Source organism: Onychomys torridus, chromosome 4 (assembly GCF_903995425.1).
Source record: "Onychomys torridus chromosome 4, mOncTor1.1, whole genome shotgun sequence".
Lineage (NCBI taxonomy): Eukaryota > Metazoa > Chordata > Mammalia > Rodentia > Cricetidae > Onychomys > Onychomys torridus.
In genome coordinates this window covers 77,695,255-77,718,077 of record NC_050446.1, presented here as the reverse complement: position 1 = coordinate 77,718,077, position 22,823 = coordinate 77,695,255, and the positions used below count along the sequence as shown (strand labels likewise).

At 40.2% G+C, this 22,823-nt stretch overlaps 1 protein-coding gene across 1 annotated transcript in view; it reads left to right on the top strand.

Moving 5' to 3' along the window:
* The window catches only part of Pdhx (pyruvate dehydrogenase complex component X), a 57,149-nt gene that overhangs the window by 16,018 nt on the left and 18,308 nt on the right, over positions 1-22,823 (top strand). Inside the window, exons 3-5 of the mRNA XM_036183936.1 lie at positions 10,559-10,659; positions 17,353-17,555; positions 19,957-20,055. Coding sequence (XP_036039829.1) covers positions 10,559-10,659; positions 17,353-17,555; positions 19,957-20,055 — 403 coding nt within the window. The remainder of the gene's footprint in view (positions 1-10,558; positions 10,660-17,352; positions 17,556-19,956; positions 20,056-22,823) is intronic.

Here is a 22,823-nt window from a genome sequence, read left to right as displayed (position 1 = left end):
TCCCATTGCACCATGTTTTGATGTAATTCATGATATAAAGGAAGCAGATGTGTTTCTTTGCTGGTTGGTGTAAATTTACATAAATAAAACCTTCCCATATTGGTGTATTAGAGTTTTCTGGGTTAAACTGTGTCTTTTCACTTTCACATAATGGTGAATGTTTCAAGGCTTTCCCTTTCAACATGTAGTCCTTTTCTTGGCTTTTGGTTTCAAAATCATTATCATTCTGCTTAATTTATAAGCTCATTATACTTTTATGTGTCTGCATGTTTTCCTGGAACTAGGAAGTTGGAACGTGCTTTCATTAGAAAGAACAAATAAATAAGAATATAAGGAAAACTCTTAAACAGAGGCAACAGTGGAGGAGTATGGTTTGCTAATTCCTGGGCCCTAAGGCTCTGAAATTAAAACTGTGATAGGTGCTTCAAAACAGACTAGGGGAGCTGAGTAGAAAATGGGGCAGCAAATACTCGGAGATGTTTTGAGTTTGAAAAGCATACAATATTAGATTCATTTGTGTTGTGCTGAAAAAAAAAATTTTTTTTTTTTTGTAGGGCTTGAGAAAATGTTTAGCAATTAAGAGCACTGGCTCTTCTTCCAGGGGAAGAACTCAGGTTTGAGCCCCAGACCCACATGGCAGCTCACAACTGCCTATAACTCCAGTTCCAGGGAATCCAACACTTTCTTCTGGCCTCCATGGGCACCAGGGACACAAGTGGTACCCATGTGTTCAGACCAAACATTCATACACATAAAACAAAACAATAATAATGATAATAATGTGTTTGTATGACAGAAAACGTGGTAAGCCAAGTAAAAAGAATCTAGTGACAAATTGAAAAAAAGAATATTGGCAGCTTGTATCATGAAGTATGAATACTCCTAAAACAATTCAATAAATGAACAGGTGGGTTACAGAAAAAAGGTTCCAAATTGCTCTTAAATGTTTAATCTGTGTACTGGTAAAGTAAGCAAACAGGTGCTACTGAAATATCATGTTTCACTGTTAGAAACAGAAATGTAGAAGTTTGACATTTGATCTGTGGATGGAGTGGTGGAAGTGGGTGCTCTCAGATACTCAGAATGCAAATAGTCTAAATGCCAAGAATCTACAGTGTCTAGAAAGATGACGTTTATAGTTCCTCATTGGCCCAGCCACTCTGACTCCAAGGACTTATCTAGGTGTTACCCCGGTAAAAATAAGACAAAACATACCACATGTGAAAACATACCGCATATTACAGCCCTGTTTACAGTAACAAATGGAGGCAGCCCAAATGGTGGTCAGGATGAGAGCTGTCGGTTAACCTTTACAATGTCCATATCTGTATAAAGAAGTGAACGGTGCTACCTCCTTTTAATGTTGTGGAGTGATAGTCACTGAAAAAGTAGCAGGGTAGAGATGAGGGTAGTGTGATTCATCAATAATTGCACAAAGGATTAAGTAGGAAGAAGGGGGCATGTCAGCTGGGGTGTGGCTTGTGGTCAGGGATTGAGGAAGCTTCATTGACCTTGACAGTTTTATGGTAATGGAAGGACCACAAATTCTTGCCAGAGCTGAGAATGAGTCCACTTTTTAGCAAGCAGGAACCCACATCAAGCCCCTGAGGGAAGGAGACTTTTGTCTAAATGCCTGACCCTGGGAAAAAGACTTTCTCTGGGAACCAGGCATTCCATAATAGACTATTGCATTTTTTGGTATGGCTTAGTTTATCCATATAGCTAAAGCTTAAAAGTGAGCATAGATGAGGCTAGACAAATATTACTTATGAACCAGAGTAGACCTTAGGAATTTATTAATCTTGATTATCAAATACACCTTATTTATCAAGCATCTTACTTATCTAAATTCTAGCAGCTTGATGTTGACTAATGTGAGAGCAGGCAGGGTTATCATGCTGTATGGTTTCCATGGTGGCAGGGACTTTTTCCAAAGAGTTTTTTGTTTAGAGAAGCTGCCATTTTATACATTTTCATCCTTCAAAGTCTATGCAAAGTTTCCCAAAGGAAAAAGCATAAGAAAACTCCCATAACACATGTGAGATGCATTAAAAATGAAAGTGAAAGGATGCTGGAGAAGTGTGTTTCACGAAGTTGAAGTGCTGGAACTTTTGAAGCAGCAATGGTTGACACGCGGTTCGCACCAGAAATGAGCTTGGTGGTTTAGGACAGGACTGCCTTTCTTTGAAAAAATCTGGGTACTAGGGAAAAGCAATAAGATGCATGACAGAATGGGCCTCATAGCAGAGGTTTGGTCATATCGATCAGGCTGGAATGGCACTAGGGGGTATGGTATATTTGGCTGACGGGTCTTGGATATTACATTTGACTGGTAGCATTTCTTAGCTCTTTTCCATTGTGGGGCATGTGTTTGTGTGTTAGTATGTTTTCTTTCCTGGTTCTGAGTAATTTAGGCAACTGCTGTAGGCAGTTCATTAGTGAGCACTTGAGTAGAGCCAAAAGCCTGGAATGTAACAGAAATCCTGGAAGGCTTTACAGATGAGCTAGTCCCTCTAGAATAAATGGACTTAAGAAAAGGTGAGAAGCCCCCAAGAGTCCTCAGAGCAGGAAACAGAAAGTAGAGCTCTGTGTCCTATTGGGCCCGAGCTGTGGCCCTGGAACTGCTGAGAAGGAGACAGAGATTTGAGCTGATCGAGAGGTAGGAAGAAGGAAATGGGGGTTAAGTTCAGGCTCGGATGTGGTTGATGTTGAGATCCTTGTTAGATGCTGAAGGCAGGATGCTCAGCATGTTATAGGAAGTGAAGTTTGAGCACAAGGTGTGGGCTGGTGACAGAAGTGTGGGTCATAGGCATATGGGCAGAGTTTAGTGCTGTGTGACAATATGGTTATTGTTGGGTTGGCAGTCTGTGTGGAATAAGAATGCCCATTCCCTTGAAAGTTTTCTCTCATCGGCTAACCATGTGAGGTCTTGGGGTTCAAATTTACAGTACTCAGGACTTTGTGAGTGAGCACTCACTGGCCCAAGCAAAGGGTCCTCAATTTCTAAAACCTTGGAATTATCTGGCCAAAGCCATCCTGGTAGGACACAGCGTGTAATCCGTGCAAGACCAGTTTGCTGAGAACTCAGTCCCAAACTTACTGATGTGCTCAGAAATAATCATCTAGGAGTGAAATCAGTAAGCATAGCCAGCAGCAAGGCTGCAGCTCCTCGATCTGCCACCAGTTGGGAGTTCCTAAGCTCAAAATATGTGAATTTGAATTTATTAAACATGTAAGAGAAGGAATTTATAAGGACAATATAGAGACACTATGTAGAAACATGAGGCAGAGAAAGACCAAATAGAAGTTCTAGTCATGAAAACTGTTGCCCATAGGTTAGAAAATAGCATTGAAGGTTAGGTGAGTGTGTGATAAGTCCTAACTGAACCCAGGATTTGTGAACTGAAAAACAAAAGTTCCATGCCACACAAGGCTGTAAAGCAGTAGAGATTAGGAAGAGAAGGCTAAAAGGAGACAGTAGGGCTAAAGGAGAGGATGGAAGCAGAAAATAGTCAAAGGAACATCTGGTGGTGCTTCCTAGAACTTTGCAAGTCTTGTAAGCCAAGCCTACAGTACTTCACTGAAGCACTTTGAGAACTGGCCCTGCATGGCTGCCGCCATCTTATAAAATAATTATCAGTGGCTGAGAAAGTTCCACGTTTATAAGTAGTGTGATCCAGGGGAGGTTATTTTAGCTTTCTTCCCTTTGTGACTTAGAGCTTTGTCTACTTCCATATGCATTACAGCCGGGTGTTGGCAACCCTAAATAACGATTCAGAAAGATGAAGTTCCTTCACATATGAGAATTTACAGGCCGGTAGATGTGGGTGTTGCAGTTCACTGGCAGTCTGAGGAGCTCCCAGTGGAGCTGGGCATTGTGATCAGGAGTCAGGATGAGTGCATTTCAGCCATCTGCTCTGCTTTTCCAACAATGCACTCCATCCATGGATGACAGGCAGTGATGTATTTTAATCTTCTGGAGCATATTTCCCTGCTGTTTGCTCCTAAAATTCTGTATTAAGCCAGCTTGTGTGTGTGTGTGGGGGGGTGTTTAGTAATATATTGGAAGTAATTGAGATCATTCTTAATCCTTGTTTCTTGGTAATTCAGGAATCCTTTAGAGATTGTTGCCACTATGATCTAATATGCTGAGTGCAATACATCTAGAATAGCTTAGTTAATTCATTTTGTGTTGAAAACAAATATATTCTGACAGATGGTTTTTATTCACTGTTTTGTTTGATAGTGAGATCTTTATTGATGATAGTCACTATGATTTAAACAATTACTTTAGAATTTAAAACATGTAAGAAGGTTGAAATTGCAAGGAAAGACTAGATAATGATCTGATACCCTGTAGACAGAATGCGATCTTCATAAGCTTTAAGGGTTCCTAAAAGTCTGAGACTTTGTAATTCCAGTCATGACCACCAATGCTGCTGTGAATGAGTACATATGTGCTAGAAGCTAGAGGGTGCAGCAAGATGAATCCTGCCCTAAGAGTCACGTCTGTCCGCTGTGCTGTCCACGCTGGGAGTGAGTTACCGGAATGAAATCTTGGCTTCAGAATTCTAGCAGAACTCATCTTCCTTTCATTTTCTAAGTTACAGAAAAGTCAGATAAGAAATAGAAGTTAGCTCCATCTTTTGAATGAGTGAGTCAGAATAGTTTTGTATTTTATATTTTAACATTTCATTTCAGTCTAAGAATGGAATAAAAATACCATACAGTTAGAGAAGGTACTTTGAAAATGTTAGTCTGTATCTACTTTTCCAGTCTATTGAAAGATGAGTTTAGCTGTATTGAAAGTTGCCTTATTGAAAGTTTTCTATGTGAAATGTTTCAGTGGTTTTCTTTGTGTGTGTGTGTGTGTGTGTGTGTGTGTGTGTGTGTGTGTGTAAAGTGAGCGTAGTTTAATTTTCCTCAAAATCAAGTGTATTTTAAAGATTCTTGTTTCCCACTTTGTGTAAAAGTCTATTTTCTGCTCTGATGTGAACCTCTGGAACAAAACCAAATTCAGATAATGGTGCAAAGGTCAGGGCCCTGCCTGGATGGCACAGGCGGAGGGAGTGAGTGGGGAATGTGATTCTTCAGAATCCACTCTCATGCCCTTCCTTACCTTATCCTGTGACTGTGTTATGCCACTGCTGTGTAAGTCGTACATGATCTGTAACTAGTGCCATGTTCCTGGGTAAAACTCAGAAGCGGTGGTTCTGAAGGATGCTGGTGTCTGAAGGAAGCTGGAGTCACCGGAGTGGATTGTACTGCAGCAGAGACCTTGGCTTATTTTTGTGATGCTAAAGTGGAAACTTTGAAAAGGGAATTCCACAATAACCCTTGTTCGGGACAGCACTATTTTGACAGTTTTATCGAGGAAATAGTTTGCATTACCATAACAATCATCGATTTTTGGCACACAGTTCCATAAAGCTATGGATGATGTGAGAGTCACCACAGTCCAGTTGTAGAGCGTCTCTCACTCCAAAGACACCTGCTGTCTGATGCTACCACTTACTTCCTAGCCCCAGCTCTTGCCAACCTGATGTCTGTAAACTTTTGCCTTTTCTCTGCGTTTCTTTTAGAACATAGGAGAAAATGGGCTTTTAATTGGCTTCTTACATCAGCCTGGTGGTTGCCGTGACTCACTGTAGCACGAAAGAGCACATTCTCTTTGATCTTCATACAGATCTGACTTACTGGCTGTATGGAGAACAGCCGGCTGTCCTCAGCACACATCTTTGAAACAGGTGTCTAGTCTTCATTTTTGACAGAGCAAAATTGTTTTGTAGGAGCCAGGGGATTGTGCTTGTTAATAAAATAAACATCACTGTTAACTGTGTTTAAGACATATTTAAGAGAGAGGGACGTCTCTGTGGACCTCATCCTCAGTTCTGTCAGCTGCCCATCTGGACAAAGGACCAGGATGATGCTGCTGGCTTCGGTGCCGGGGAGCGGCTCCCGGGCAGGCCTCTGCTCTGGCCCCTCCTGGGGCCCGCACTCTCGTTCCGGGCCCGCTCCACCTCCAACACTGACATGGACCTGGAGGAGATGTCCAGGAAGCAGAGGAGCTGCCATCTTCTGCAGCCAGCCACGGGGTGCTGAGAACCCACCTGTGAGCCTCAGCCAAGAATGACCCACTAGAACATAAACTGCCTGGTGGAACTGAACCCTTTGTTGTAGCCAGTGCTTTCTTAGTGTCTTCCATTCTTGTGTGTGGGCCCTGTTCGTGAATGTTTGCTGAATGATACGTTTAAATGACAGACTGTGGAATAAGGAGGGAGACTGCTTCTTGAGTATTAATGGCTTATTAGCTAGAAATATATCTGCAACTTTATTTTTAACAGGAACTGTTGCAAAATGTTATTTAAAGGTATATGTGAAGTGTTAACATTAAATTTCTGGGTCCGTGATTTTTTTTTTTTCTCCAATAGCCACACATTCAAAATCTTCTTGAAAGTTGAAGAGATAAGTAACTTGGTGGAGATGATTTGTGTCTGGGATGGCAGAGGCTCCTTGTTATTACTGTGGCAGGCAGCACGGTGCTGATCAGTACTGGAGTGCTGGGTTTGGATCTTTGGGACTCATCACTCAGTCTCAAATGTCCTGCATGCACACACAGTGACTGTTGCTAGAGTTTCAGGCTCATGATCATCACAGGCAGTGCTTCCTCATGTAATTACTCTGTTTTAAACTTCTCTGTGGGTCAGCAACTGACTGGTTTTTCTGTGTCCTGCTCTGTTGATCACATGCTCCCTGGAATCTCAGAGTGCTCGTATTGCTGACACAGTCTGATGTGTTAATAGAGAGAGATGGAGCTTTAAAAAGAAAGAAAAAGACTGTCTTTTTCAGATGTTACAAACTTGCTGCAAATCAGATGTTATAACCAAGTAAATGTAAAGGACAATCTAGTATTTTCCTTGTGAGGAACTAATGATTGCAGAAGCTACTGCAGTGTTTTTCTTAAAGCATTTTGCGAGATGGGGTAGAAAACACACAATAAATTCTATCATGAAGAAGCTTGTGACTAGTTACTAGGAGAAAGTATCAGCAGTAGTGAAGCATTCTCTGAGGCAGTTTGTGATTCAAGTTAGCAAAGAAATTCAAGAACAGCAGAAGTGAGTCAGCTGATGACTCAGAAACTTAGGTGCCAAAGTAAATTTGTGCCTGGTTCTTTAAAAGTTGTTGAAGTTTAAATGAGAGTGAAAACTGGTACAACATTATCTAATTTTTCTCTGTGGCCAGAGTTTATTGTCTGTGTATCTGAAAAGTTGCCTGCTCTAGGCACTTCTCCCATTGCTCCAACAGAAACACTGGGGGGGGACCATGGGAAGTAGAGCATCTCTGACTTTTAAAGCATCTGTGATTTAAAAAAAAAAAAGATGCACACAGCTGACATACACAGGTCTCTCTGGGCTGGTCTGTCTTCCTCCAGTCTGGTCTCCACAGCCCTTGTTCTGTTTGCCGGGAGCCTGGGGTGCCGTGCTCTCCCCCAGGGCTCTGGGTGTGTACCTTTTCCTGGCTCACTGCCCCTTCCACCCGCTCACTCCTTCAGGCTGAGGAGCTGTCCTCTTTCTCTAGGAAGCTTCTCTTTCCTTCCAGAAACTGAGTTAGATGACACCCCCAGACATTCCCAGAGCATTCTGACACCCTGCCCTGCTGCCTTCTCCAGTTGACTTTTCACTAGGTGTACAGGGAACTTCTGGAGGTCAGCAGTTCAAACACAAACCTGCTCACTTCCCACTACAGCATCCTCAGTGGACAAACAGGTTTTTTAGTAAATATTTGTTGACCAGAAGCTTCCCATTGGAGCTAGATGAGGAAGGGACCTTTTAGGTGTTCAGCAAATACCATCTAACAGCTAAGTTTACTTCATTAAAATACTTACTATTGGTAGTCCTGAGCATCTGTAACTGAGGTAAAAACGCCTGGTTGTTCATTCTCGTATACAGTTAAGTTTCTGTACATTGAATTTTCATGGCATGTTTATTAATGCTTTAGGTTTTTCTTTCATATTCTCCTCTGTGTTGGCCAGTTATATCTCTGCTGCATACAGCTGGGGACTATGTGTGAGTAGGTATGTTTATATATCTCATCTTTTTCTGACCCTGTATTTTCATTCAGCTTTGGTTTTGGTCTGTGTCTTATAAGCCACATTTGCAAAGATTTTTAGTTTTGTGTTCATTTTGATAATCTGCTTATAACAGATGGTTTTAATTCATTATATACTGGACTAATTTCTGTAATTTTGTAGACATTTCTGCTTTTGTTCTCTTTATTTCTTAGATGTCCACTTTCTACTAGACAGTCATTTTGTTGTTTTCTGTTTTTCCTGGGTTTTGAATGCTAGAGATTTTATTTGTATTTTTTAATCTAAATTTTGCCACTTGACTCTAGAGTTAATTAAGTTTGGTTTTCTTCTGTGCCAAAGTTGGAGCACAGTTAGCACTCACTAAACCTTCCCTTGCCCTCCTGTTATCTTTTTAAAGTCCTCAAGCACTACATTTTAAATGGAAATGAGTATTAGCGCCTCCAGTAGTAGCTTGTTTCTTGTGTCCGTCTGTCCTGTTGGTGTCTGCTTTTCTTGAACTACATTTTATAAGAGCTCTTTAAAGTAATTGCTATTAGTAAATTTTCCTACACTTTTTGTACCTAAAAATACTTTACAGTTCATTCTTAATTTATGGTTTGGCTGCGTCTGAGATTCCAGACGATTTTTTCTTCAACGTGAGTGTTACTTCGTTGTCCTCTGACTCTTGGAGCTGCTGAAGTGTGCTCTCAGTCTGTCATTCCATCGAGGTAATCTGTTTTTTCCTCTGATAGCTTTTTAAAATGTTTTTTCTATTGTTCATAGTGTGCAGTCTCTCTGGTTATCAAATGTGGATTCATGTTTATACAGTCTAATACTCTTTTGTTCCCTGCTGAATTTTTCATCAAAGTAAAGCATGTATAATATTGAAGCCCATTTAATTTTTCTGCATACATATTCCCTTGTTCGGAGCCTCCGTCCACACCACAAGACCCCTTTATGTGCCCGTTCTAGTCAGTGCGGTCGTTCCGATTCCACACGCTGACACCCATCTAGTGTTGGGAACATACATCTGCAGTGGTCTGTCTCGTCACGGTGCCTCTCAGCAGTCCCTCTAGCCACTGTCCCCAAAACTCCTGAGCGGACACCTGCTTCCTCCTCCTCTAGTTCTGTCTGCCTTCTCAGTCCCGCCAGAGCCTCCTTCATTACCATGCTTCTGCTGGTCTCATTGGCGCCTTAGTCCAGTGGCTCCAGTTCTTTCCACAGTTTTTAATTTTTTTTTCTTGACACTATTTTGTTTCATTTCTGTAATTTTTAAAAAATTTCTTGTGTTTGCAATGGTTATTTTATCTCAAAATATTTATTTGAAAATATTTGCTACAGTAGTTTTTCTATAATTCAATTTCTGTTCCAATTATTTGTTGTGTATTTTGTTTTCATAACATTAGATTTCTTAATGTGTTTTAGAAACTTGTTTTGGGATTTGCTTTTGAGTGGACAATTTTTTGTTGTTCCCATGTCTTCCCTCCTGCCTGTTCCCCACCCTGGGTTTGTTCATGTTTTGTCTTCAGGGGTAGCTTTCCACAGCTCATGGTGTTGAGAGATGTTTCAGCCCTCCCATTTCCTAATCTTCAGCTCGTGAAGAAGCCATAGTCTGTCAGCAAGCCTTGACTGGTCGGTCACTCTGTCGCTCCACAGCATCTCTTCCCCTGCTTCTCAGCCCAGAAACCTCAGTCCGCAGTGGTGGCTCCTGGCCTCCTTTTCAGTTTCATTTCGTTTCTGTTGCATAGAAATGGTCTTGGTTGGCTTCACTGACGTGTTTTATTTCTGTTTATGCCTTTCATGCTTTATTCACTCGTGCTGGCTAGTGCTGTCAGGGTGTCTGGATTTGCCCTACAGGATTAACCAAAAGCTGTTATAAATGATGACACTTCTCTCTTAATTGAATAGTTAAATTGTGCTTTAAAAAAAGAAGGGCACCAGAGAGGCAGAAGGGTCAGGAATCCAAGGCTATCCTTATCTGTTCAAGCTTAGGATGGATTACATGAGACTTCATTTCAAAAAAACAAAAATAAAAATAGAGAGACATGGAATCTTTATTTACCCCAGAGAAAAAAATGCTTCTCTTACTATCTCTATATGTATGAATTCATGTTTACTATTTGGTCTATCTTTAATCATTGTTATTATAGCAGATATTGTAGAGCGTTTAGAAGACACAAGACATCCTCATGCATGTACAAACACACTGAGAGCTACTTGTGTTTTCATAGCACAGAATACTTTGTTATCAGTTCATGTTGTGCACACAGTCATATTAATTTTCATATTTAAAAGAACAAAACAGGCCTGGTGAGATGACTCGGCAGGTTAAGGCACTTGCCTCCAAGCCTGATGACCGGAGATGGGTCCACACAGGAGCCATGGCTTGTATGCCTACATACACACATCAAATAATAAATGATAAATAAAATGAATTTAAAATTGTTTCAAAAAGCAGAACAGCAGAACAAACCTAGTCTTGTTTTTTAGGTGAAGCGGTGAGTGCCGGAGACTCCTTATGTGAAATTGAGACGGACAAGGCTGTGGTCACACTAGATGCAAGTGACGATGGCATCCTAGCCAAAATCGTGGTAAGACGTGATGTCTTTCTTTGTGTAAGCCCTTTTCAAAAGTCCCTCCTCTTTGTCCTCTTATCTCCTGTGGGAGTCGTTTAATTCACATTTGCATGTTTTAGTGCCAACACTTACTAGTAATTGCCAATTCCCCCTAGTTTTGTGTGGTTTTTGTTTTCATTTTTTGTTTTTGTTTTTTATTTTGTTGTGTGTCTGATGGTTTTCGGCTAGAATTTTAGACCATTTATACAAAAGCAAATAGGGTCAAAGCTGTGTGTAGGTGAGACATGGCCGTTGGGCTGTGCCATGTGCTCACTGTAGAGCCTGTCAACATACTGTCCCTGGAGCAGACAGTGTGGTGCTGCGGTAGCAGCTGAGACCCACCGTCACTGCCCAGGTGATAGTAATTGAAAGGTGCTGCCAGTTCTGCATGACATATAATGAATAGCAAATTCATTTTGTTGGTGTCTTTCTTTTAAAATGTGGAGACAATCTAAGTCCTGTAGTAGTGAAGGAGATTAAGTAGGAAAGTACCCAAATGTTCACTACAGAATCCAGTAGTGCTGCCACTGTTTACTTGGTAACTGTTAATCCCATGCCATGCTGGTTGATTTTGCCCTCTACCACTTGAATTGCACAAGCAAGCTGCCCCTCTGTTAGCCGTCCTTTGTGGATGGGTGTTTGGATCTGACACCCCGGCTTGTCTCTAGGTGAAACTTAGGTATAACCCCACTGTTGTCTGTCTGTCCACATACACAGTACTTCAGGATTTTGTACTCTAGTTTGGTATAGACCTTCTTTCTGTCATTTGTGTTTCCACTATAAAATGATCTTGTTGGTGTTTAGTTTTTTTAGCCTTTGATGTTTTATTCTTAACACTGTAGTATTTCCAACATCCATTTCTTGTCATGTATGTTATCAGCAGCCCGGTTAAAACACACTGATGAACATAACAGTTAATGCACTTGAAGGAAATGTGAGTTGAAGGTAAATTTTTTTTCTGTCTTTATAATTGGAAAAATCCATACCAAAAGTAGTTGGCTTAGTAATTTTATGGTGTTTTACAAAAGAAAAAGATTGCTTGATTTACCATATGCCTCAAACTCAACTACATTTTCCTGTATGTGCCTTTGGCAGCTTGTTCTTGGCTGCAGCTCTGGATTGTTGGGCTGTGTAAGTCTTCCGCAATAATAGCATTTTCCACTAACTGCTCAGTAATGCATTTCAAATTGCTAGCCATTCCAGTGGGTCAGTGGTGTCCATCCTTCTGGTCCTAATGCCTGAAAAGAGATGAGAAATAGATACAGTTGATGGCTGTTTTAGTGACAGCCGTTTTCCCCCAAAGGAAAGAGTGAATATAGATTTTAGGCCTCTGTGATTTAGCATTTTCCCAATGCTTTCCGAGTAATGGAAAGAGGAAGCATATACTGCTGCCGGCATGCAGCTTTACCAGGCAGACGGGAGCAGACCCACTAAGGCGGTGTTTCTAGTCTGATTTCCTCCCATCCTTTTCTGGCCAAGCAAGAGCTCTGTCTTTGCTTTTCATTGTGGATAATCCTCATGTTAGGAAACGTAATAAAATGATTTGCTAGGAAGATGCGCAACAGGTTTTTATTTTCAGAGTCAGGAGGTTAAGTAGTTGAGCTTATTAAAGATAAGGGTGCTATTAAATACATCCTGCAACTATTACCACTAAAGCAATAGTGTAGTGGGAATTCAGTTTTGAGACGATTATAGAGTGTAACTTCTTCACTCTTGGTAGTAGAATTCCTTGGTCACTGGGATTGTGTTCATTTGTCACACAATTTTATCTTTGTAAGCAATGTTACAGTTTTTGTATCCAAATTCCATTGAAATGTAAAGTATTTATTACATTTTAATTAGAACAAGAAGATGCTTAAATGCCCCTAATATGTTAATTAAGAATAAATACTGTTGGTGTGAATAATTTTGTGGTCTAGTTCCAATTTATTTCATTTAGTACAAGGGCTTTTAAATTTCCTTTGAATCAAAGAAAGTTGTACAGTTTTTAATTATTAATTATTTTAATTATTATACAGGAAGAATCAGTTCGTTAGCATAGTCTTCATTTAGTATTCAGCAGATTGGGCTTAGAATGACATATTAAGAGGGTTTATTAGACGTTCTCTGATCCTGCTTTCACAATGTTTAGTTTCCTATGGCAAATGTTACATATATGTATATAATCAAATATATAATTAAATTTTCTAACTTTTTAAATAAATAATGTGTTCTGTGTGTATACTTGTGTGTGTACATGCATGAGCACTTGCTGTGATGCTTATGTGGCAGTCAGATGACAACTTGTGGAAGTTGGGTCTCCTCCATCCGCCATGTGGGTTCTGGGGATCGAACTTAGAGCACAAGCTTAGTTGTGTCTCCACTCAGCCGTCTCACTGATTCACTGATAATTTTCCATAGCAGTGGATCTTTATTTGAGGGGTGTGTGTGTGTGTGTGTGTGTGTGTGTGTGTGTGTGTGTGCGCGCGTGTACACATTAAATACCTTGAGGGCTGGAGGGAGCACTCCACCACCAGTTGCCGTGGTACAAAGACAGGAGGATCAGACATTCAAGGTCACAGTTGCCTACAGAGCTTGTTAGATGCCATGCTAGGTGGGCTCTGTGGATCCCTGTCTTAACACAAAGAAAGTTCCACAAATAGTAAAGCACTTAAGAAAAGACTTGAATATCTGGAAATTACAAAGAACTGAACAGTTACTCTTGGCACTGTTCTGTCCTATAGTGCCAGCTGTTTCTCTAAAGCCGTGGCATTGCCATTTTCTAAGACTGAATTTTCACTTCAGCTTTGTTATTTTACCCCTTGCTTTCATTAAATTGCCCACAATTACCTCCATAGATACATATTAGAATTTGAAGGCTTATGCTTAGAATTTGAACCTGTGTAACCTTGAGTTAATCTCTGTAGACCATGATATTTGTAATTATGAAAGTGCCCTCTCAAAGCTCAGAGAAAATTAATCTACCAAATGGAGGCTGCTCTCAGTTCTAATCTTTTCATATTGAAATCGGTAGGTGATGCATTTTGAGGGTGTCCTTCATGAGTTAAAAATTAAGTCAGTTATGTCCACTGTATAGATACTGGCACCAACATGAAATGACAGGCAGCAGCATTGAGCAGAAGGTTGTGATTTAATTAACAGACATGGTGCTGATCTAAGTCATGCTGTCTATGGTCAGTTTATTTAAATCCTAGCTGTGGCATCCTGAGCAAGTTGTAACCTTGGGCCTCAGGTTCCTGATCTGTTTATTGAAATACTGATTTACTTCCTGGGTTGTCAGGTGCGTTGGATGCATCAGTAGAACCTTGCCTGGCCCTGGGAAGGCAGGCAACTATTACTTGGACTTAGTGTCTCCTCTACATTGTAGCTGTCATTTTCTATGTTGTAACTGTCATTGATATGCTTACCCCTTCACACTTCTTATATTGCTTCCTTTTAAGCCAGAGTTCAGTGTGCATGTAAACTAAGAGGTAATACTGAAGAGTACGGGCTATTTAAAACTGTGTAGAGACCTGAATCAGTGTATTGGTTGTGAGACTCAACTCCTCTGCACTAGCTGCTGTTTGAACTTCAGTAGTCAGTTCAATTTTAAAAGATATTTAAATATTTAAATAATTACTTAATGTGCTGGGTATTTTCTAATGCCAAAATTAAAAAGATAGCATTTACCATTAGCTTTTGTTGTATTCCTGTTTTATAGGTGACAGTGGGTCTAAGTAGCTCCGGTTGCCCTCTGATGCCCTGTGTAGCTGGATATCTCTTGATCTCCAGATCCTCCTGCTCCCGCCTCTGGAAAGCTGGGTCACACTGGTGTGTCACCACACCTGCCTTTACTAGTCTTTGATGAAGTGGGCTCTGAGATCCCCTGTCAGCTGGGAGTCCTGTTCTAGTCCTGTGTCTTCATCTCAGCATCCTGCCCTTTGATTCTGCTAGTAAGCTGGGTTTAGCATACTTACTATACAAGTGTCAGCTTACAGGAGCATCTCTGGTTTAAAAAATAATAATAAATAAAGAAATCCTGTAGGAGCTAGCCTAGGCTGAGGGATGCAATTCATCCTCTATTTAAATAGTATCAGGAGGCAGTTTGTCTCTTATTACAGTCCTGAGTATGTGCTGACTTATTAGACATGATTTCCAATCCTTACCAAGTTTACTTTGTAGTTTAATATTGATCCTTGTTGAGTATATTTGTTTTAAAAATTAATAACTTGAAGGTAAACACAGAAATTATAATTATACTTTTACTGTTTATGTGAAATGGCAGACACTGTTCTAAATCCCTTATATCTGAACTTGTTTTTCCCTCCTAACAATCAAATCTGTGCCATAGCTACTGCTGATACCTTCACTTGACAGATCAAGAAACAGGCATGGTGAAATAATCATTACTGTGCTCACATACCCAGTTATTACTAGCTATTGTAACAAAGCCAGTGTTGAAACCAGGAAGCTGTCTATACACATGGGAGGGAAGACAGTTGACCTGAACAGACTCAAGATTCAGGATCTTTTTATCAGCTGTGAGTAGAGCAGAGAGTGAAAATACTTCATTTAGTATTAAAGCACATTGACATAAGAGCAGTAGAGGGTTTTGATTGAGTAAGACAGTAAGGACATCTTGGATGCTTATTGTCCTCAGACTTGGGTGTTTTGCTGGAGCAACAAGCTAGGAGAGGGGAAGGTGGCGAAGGCCTGATATGTTTCTAAGTGCAGTTTTGCAGACTAGGTCTATGCTTCTGTTACTGTGTCTGAACAAGCTCTGACTGTTTGCTGAATGCAGCAGAAGCAAAGGTCTGCACCAAGCTAGCATGTGTGAAGGGAATGGGCACTGTCTTGAATTCATTCCAAGGTTTTCATGGCATTCAGTAGAACTGTTATAACCACTCTTTAACTGCTCTTGTGTTAGTCAGGCTGTAGGGTGGCACAGTATCTGTTCTTTCAAGGTTTTCATGGCATTCAGTAGAACTGTTATAACCACTCTTTAACTGCTCTTGTGTTAGTCAGGCTGTAGGGTGGCACAGTATCTGTTCTTTCCCCTTATATGCTTCATTGTGTCCTTTTTTAAGTGAGGAAGAAGTGTGAGTACTATAAGCTTTATTTGATATTTTGATTTAGTTGGTTACTAACTGGTGGTGAAAGTGTTGCTGTCATTGTCACAGGGTGAGTGTGGAATAATTTGTATGCTTTGTAGTAAGTGAAACAGAACAAATAAACAAAAAACCCAACCCCCCTTCCAAAGAAACTCCCCAAAACAAAAAAGCCAACATTCAAATGCAGAACATTTTGGGGGAAAACTTTCACTTTGAAAAATCTAAGTAGATTTCTAAAAGGTGACTTGAACAACATCCTAAATCTGAAACTGACTTCCATGGGCACCAGGAAGACAGACATGTAGGCAAAACACTCTAACACATAAACTAGTGTAAATAAATCTATAAAAATAAAAGTGCTAAAGGAAAATTAATAGTCAACAGAAGTAACATGTTTTGGTGTATGACAAACAGCTAAGCAACTAAGTTTTAAAAAAAAAATTTCCAAAGCTTATAAATACCTTCTTTTTGTTTGTTTGGGTTTTTTTTTTGTTTTGTTTTGTTTTGTTTTGTTTTGTTTTTTTTTTTGCTCCAATCTTATACATATATGAAAGTCTTAGTTAAACCTTTGTTCCTACTTCTCTGCTGGTAATTACTAAGCTTGGAAAGCTTCCTAACTCAGAAAATTGATACTTATTTTAAATTTAAGGATAGTGTACTTACTAATAAACATCAAAATTAGTGTTACTTTGTAATGTCACACATTCCACAAGGCATGTTTTTGATGGTAATTGTTACATCAGTGAACATCTTGCAGCCTGTCATACTATTCATGAAACCAATCTGTAATGAACATTAGTAGTTGAGAGGGAAGAAGAGGAAATCTTAAAGGAATAGCATTGTCTCCCACAACCAGAACATTCAATATTGTCATCTTTTAATAAATAAATTGTTGTTGACATGTTTAAAGTATTTTTATCTTTAAAAAAATCTTTATCTTATTTAGATTTTTAGTTGACAGATACTGTCTGAAAATTAGCTCATTAATTAGGACACCACTATATCACTGATGCACTTATGAAAAGCTCTGAGATAATTCCTGGGTTTTTAAGTCGATATTCCAGGAAAGATGTAAATAATAGGAAAAGACATAACTATCCTTAAATTAACCACAATTGTTAACTATCTTTATCTGCATAATGGGACATTTTCTCCCCACAGACTAAAATTACTGAGAAAATTTTACTTAAAATTATATCCTAGTAGATAGGACTAATTTGTTTAAGTTAACCCCTTATGAGCTCTTGAAATCCCAAAAGCGTTGTAGAAACTACTGGAGATAATTGACATCTGTAACCCCAGCCTCGAGGATGAGAATGAATAGACATCAGAGGAGGGGAGGAAGCTCTGGTTTTGAAGGCTGCCGGCAGAGGGTGCTATTCTGGGTCTCGCTCATTTCTGAAGGCAGCATTAGTTCTTGGAAGAAGAGCGGGAGTGAACAGGTGCAGGGGCAGAAGGTGGCGGTCGGAAGAGGAACCCCATCTTGTTCAGGTCTTTCTTGCAAGTGTAGAATTAGTGACTTTGTGTGATCCTGGGTTTTTCCATTTCCGACCATTATTTAAAAAAAAAAAAAATGCAGGTTGAAGAAGGAGCTAAAAATATAAAGCTGGGTTCACTCATTGGCTTGATGGTTGAAGAAGGAGAAGATTGGAAACTTGTGGAAATTCCCAAAGACATCGGTGCTCCACCTCCAGTTTCAAAACCAGCAGTGCCTCCTCAGCCCTCTCCACAACCACAGATTTCCAGTCCTGCCAGGAAGGAACACACAGTAGGGACAGCACGGTGAGTGTGTTTATTTGAACATGTATGCCCAATAAAACATGATTGTTATCATGTAAAAAAAAGTTCCGGTTGTTTTGGGGTTTGAAGTCAGTATCCTGTTCAAAGCATTTTCATTGGGATTTGCTGGCCTTCCACTTTTTCTCTTAGGACAATGAAATGTAACAATGATTATTTTACATCCTTCTTCATTCAATAAACGTTAGTGAATACCTGTTTTGCTTGATCCCTCTAAAAGCCTTGCTTGCCTAGTATAGAATAAAATCGTCTGTATCCTAATTGAACCTGAATTAAGTTCTAACATTGCAGAATGACACGCATGAGACCAAGCTTCATGTTTGTGTTTCCATTCACAGCATTCTAATTACTAAAATCAAGATGGGATTGTCATTTTAACATGTGTTCCTGTTCAAACAGTTCCATATTTGAGATTCTGACAGGGATCAGTTTTTCCCAACCATTCTGTGATAGTACAGGTGTTTGTGAATCCCCGCCTCACCAGTGCCAGGGTTACAGATATACACCTCTACACCTGGCTTTGATGTGGGTACTAGGGAATCTAAACTCACGTGCTCATGCACCAGCTCCAGTATTACTGTTTACAAAGCATACTGTGAGAACTGTGATAATTTGATCCAAGAGTACTGTGTCTAATGATCGGATCTGGGTAATCAGTAATGATTTCTTAGTTCCTTTTACCACAGAGTATTCTGATTTCTATGCCTAGCCTCCCTGTCTTTTCAGCTCTCTGATATGTGGCAGTAAAAGCCATGTCACCTGTGTTGTACTTCCTGGTCTTCTCTCCATTGCAGAGATAACACTGTGTGTGCTCTGTCTTGCTAAGACTAGCCATGATTAGACACTAGCCAAGAATCTGCCATGACCTGTCAGAAACCACCTGACCCATGGAAGTACACAGTATTGACCACATGGTAGCTTTTCAAAATTGCTTTGCAATCAATCAGTTTTGTCTTACAGAAAAAAGAAAAATCTTAAATTCCAGTGTCTTGAAAAAACTAATAAAGACTTGGTAACATGAGACTCTTTCACCTGGGTCTATTTCTCCAAAATCCTAGGGAGCATGACAGTTGCCTCCCTCTATTTGCTCCTTTTAAACCATCTGACCCAGCTTGTTTCACTTCCTTTGTCTGAGTACATAGACATTTACAGTAGCTACTTTGCTTAAAGGTCTTGATAGGAGAGTCTACACTTACCAGCTATAAGACTCTGTGTACCTCAGTTCTTTGTCTCTAAAAATCAGTGGAGTTTTCTGCTGGAGTGTTCATGTCTATACTAAGAACTTGAAGACATGCATCAAAGGTACAATTCAGTAATAGCAGAACAGTCTAATTAGAAGTGGGAGAAGGGCTTAGAGCTACTTCTTCCATTGGTGAGGAACTCTACCATTGTGTGGCACCACTGTACACCAATCGAGATCTCTGCTTTCAGAAGCCCCAGAGTATAGCAAGTGCATGTGGAGAAACTGGAGCCCTTGAACATATGCGAGTGAGGATGTAAAGTCAAAAGGTTGCCATGAAAAAATGGCATGGCAAGTCCTCAGAAAAATCACAAGTAGGATTTCTCTGTCATCCAGCAACGTCTGATACTCTGGGATCTGTACACAGAAGAATCAAAAGCAGAGATTCAGTGTTCTTGAATCTGTGTTCATGTATTCCTCACAGTAGTAGAAACAACTCATACTTCCCAAATGCTATATATATGGACAAACATTTAGCCTGGAAAGGAATGATAATATGATACATACTAACTAGTACACAGATGAGCCTTGAAGTCATTAAACAAACCAGCCACAAAAGCACAAATACTGCATTTTTCCATTTCCATTCCTAAAGACTTCATTGGGAGAGACAGCAGAACAGTGGTTGCCGGGGCCAGAGGATGAAGAGTCACTGTTGAGTGGGTGCAGAGTTGGCATTTGGGAAGAGAAGAGAATCCAGCAATAGATGACCTTAGTGGCTGCACAGCAGTGTACTTGCTCTCAAAGCTACTCCATTATATGCTGAAAAGTGCTCAGAGTAGGAAGTTAGCTTATAGTTGTACTGTGTGTGCTAAGTGGATGAAGGAGCACCATGGGTTGGTTCCCTATTGGTGTCTGTGATGCAGAGCCATAATCAGTCAAATTGGATGCTCTTTCTCCTAGTGAACATTTACTCTTATTTAAAGACTGTTTAGAATTGGTAACTCCTTTCTGCTTTCTAAAAGTGTCTTGACAATGAAAGAGATTGATAGAATTTATGTGACTGTGATTGACCATCTTGAGAATCACTTTAGCTTCAGGGTTCAGATTTCACTTTTCTAATTAGCAAAACTGTTGACATTTGGATCTATTTGAATCAATATAAGTGTTAATTAGCTTCATTCATCTTCATGTTTTTATTTTTAGATTCCGCTTAAGTCCAGCTGCCCGCAACATTCTGGAAAAATTTTCACTGGATGCCAGCCAGGGCACAGCCACAGGCCCTCGAGGGATCTTCACCAAAGAGTACGTGTGCTTGTGTGTCCCTTGCTTGCCTTGTTCTGAAAAGGTTTTAAAGAGCTTATTCTGTGTTGAAATTTAAAACAAGGTGCACTGTTCTTTTGTGATTTTAATTCCTTTTGTTAGTGTGAATTATAGTCTATGCAAAGATTGTTTGCTGAATAATTTACCATTGTTAAGAAATAGGTCTAATTTAGTAACTAAGCCACATCCTTAGAACTGGTGATAACTAGAGCTCAGAGCAGAGAAACATACTGCAACCGATATAAAATCACCAATCACATTTCCCTTTCCTGGGTATGGAAATAGACTTTTAAGACAGTTTAATTCTTAGCTCCTCAGACTGTTTACTTTTTCCAGAGCTGTCTTCATCTGCAGTTATTTCTCTTTGGGGATTTCCTTTCATTGATCGGTCTGTGAGTTAATGCCATTTTAATTATAACTGTTTTATAGTATACTTTAAAATCTGATAGACATATCAGATTTCCCTTGTTTTTTTTTTTTTTTTTTTTTTTTCAACAAAGTAGCTTTATTGGTATATCCTCTTTCTGAATGTAAAGCAGCTCTTAGGGTTCTGAGGGTGGAGGAGAACATGGTCACTTATGAAACGTGTTGAATTAGCTTAGTAAGAACTGACCTCTTCCTATGTGGATGACTTCCTAGTCAATTGTGTTTAATTGGTGTTATCTTTGTTTAAAACTGTCTATTAAGAGTCTGTTGATACAGATGTGCCTTTCTCTAATGGGACTTAGCCTAGTAAAGGTACGACAAAGGCTAATGAAATGGGCCTGCAAGCACATGGAAAATCACCATAGCCTGTGTGCACTTCGTTGGTGGCAGTCCCCCAATATTAGAGACTGAGTTAGAAGTGTTTTTAGAAGCGTGTTTATTCTCAGCTTAGCTGATACTGACTGGAAATGGCGATGTTGGCTAGAATTTTCACAGACTTAGAAATAGAAATAGAAATTAAGTGGTGGTTCTGGCCCGGGAAGCTGGTCTTTTGTTCATTAGCTTATATCTTAATTTTGTTAATCACCTGCCAGTCTGTACCTTAGTAGAACTCTGCAAAAATGGAAAAAAAACAATAATTTTCATAATAAGACAGATTTTCCTGCTCTGTTATCTGAGGGATAGGATAAAGGGTCTGTTTAATTCATTAACCACTGAAGATTTGAAAAAATGCAAAATAATTATAGCTAAACCTGAGACGGCTCAGTATGGCAAGTTCATGCAGTATAAATTACAACAGATAAGGGCCTCTGAGGCAATGGGATCAGTTGAGGTAAGGCTCATCAAGTAATGCAAGCAGGAGATCATGAATACTGCCCTTGACGTGGTTGGAAGTCATGCAGGAGCCATCTAGAGTGTGCATCTGGGACCCTGGTCTAGGTAGTGGAAATCCTGGCTCCAGAAGTAGATTGAATAGGGGCTTTGAAGTAGTGTTTGCCTTAGCAGAGTACCTGATGTCTAAGCTTATTGTCAGCACTGAGAAGCCTTCCAGGGACCAGGAGCCTGTGATGAAGATGAAGGAGATACTTTGAGTAGATCATAAAGCAGTGCTTGTCATCCAGATCAGCAGCAGCATTATCTTTTAGAAGACTAAATATCTGTGGTGGGATATTGAGAAATGATGCACAAGTCAGGGGATGTAGGTCTGAGGAAAGGTTCCTGAACTTGGTGACTTTGGCAGCCCTTTGGGAAAGCAGCTTCGTGGTCGGGCAGCCGTGGCACAAAGACTTGGGACTTTCTACTCTTGTTTTCCTGAGTCAGGCTTTCCCTACGTAGACTGGGCTGCCTTTGAACAAGAACAGCCTTTCTCCTGGCGCCAGGGGTGAGTGCTACTGCTTAATGCATACACAGGATTTCAAGAACTAGTGTAAACTGTGTTGGTACAGTTAGCTTCTTGATGCTCTAAGGAACAGTGTTAAGAGCTGTGCTTACAATGCTTTTGCCTTCTTTCTCCCACCATTTCCCAGTTCTTTCCCCAGCCTTTATGCCTTTTCTACCAGAAGGAAGTCAACTTCAGTCTTCTAAGGATGAACCTTTACAGATTTCATGAGAAAAAGTGATCCTTAGTGCATGCACTATGGAGGGGTTTTGCTTTTGTATGCTATTTGACATTACAGTGGAGTTTAGAGAGAGAGACATTGCCCCAGTGTCTCATTTCAGAAGAAATGCCCTCTTCTGAAACAGTTGTAAAGCTCCAGGCTTAGGCCTGAGCTTCCCCCAGTATGCCTAACAACACACTCTGGAAATGATGAGTGCCATCTCCTATCTGCTCCTCCTCAGCTGAGAATGCAGGGCAAGTGGTATGGCAGCAGCTCTGGCCAGTAAGGAGCACCTCTGAGCCATTGTGTCTGTGGAGAAGAGCGCAGGCTCAGAGCTGGCTTTTAATTCCATGTGGAAATAGAGGTAGTTCTCCAGGTATGTGTTGTGCAGAAACACGGAGTCATCAGCCAGCCTGCCTATAAGACTCTTTCAAGACAAGTGCCAGGCTACAGTCAGAGGCTCGTGAGCACCGTTAGAGTCTTTGCCTTAATATCTTTGGTGTGTCTAACTATTAAATCAGAATTGGACTGAATGATTTTGTTCATGTCAACCACAGCATCAGAACTTGGCGTGTTGGCAGTTGTCTAGTTTGAAGTAACAGTCTTTAAAATTAGTTGATGATGCACCAGAGTTAACTACCTTCTGAGGGGTGGGAAAGCTTCTATTTTAGCTAATGTCCCAAGCAATTCACTTGTTTTCTCCTGTTTTAGTGTTCTTAATGCCCA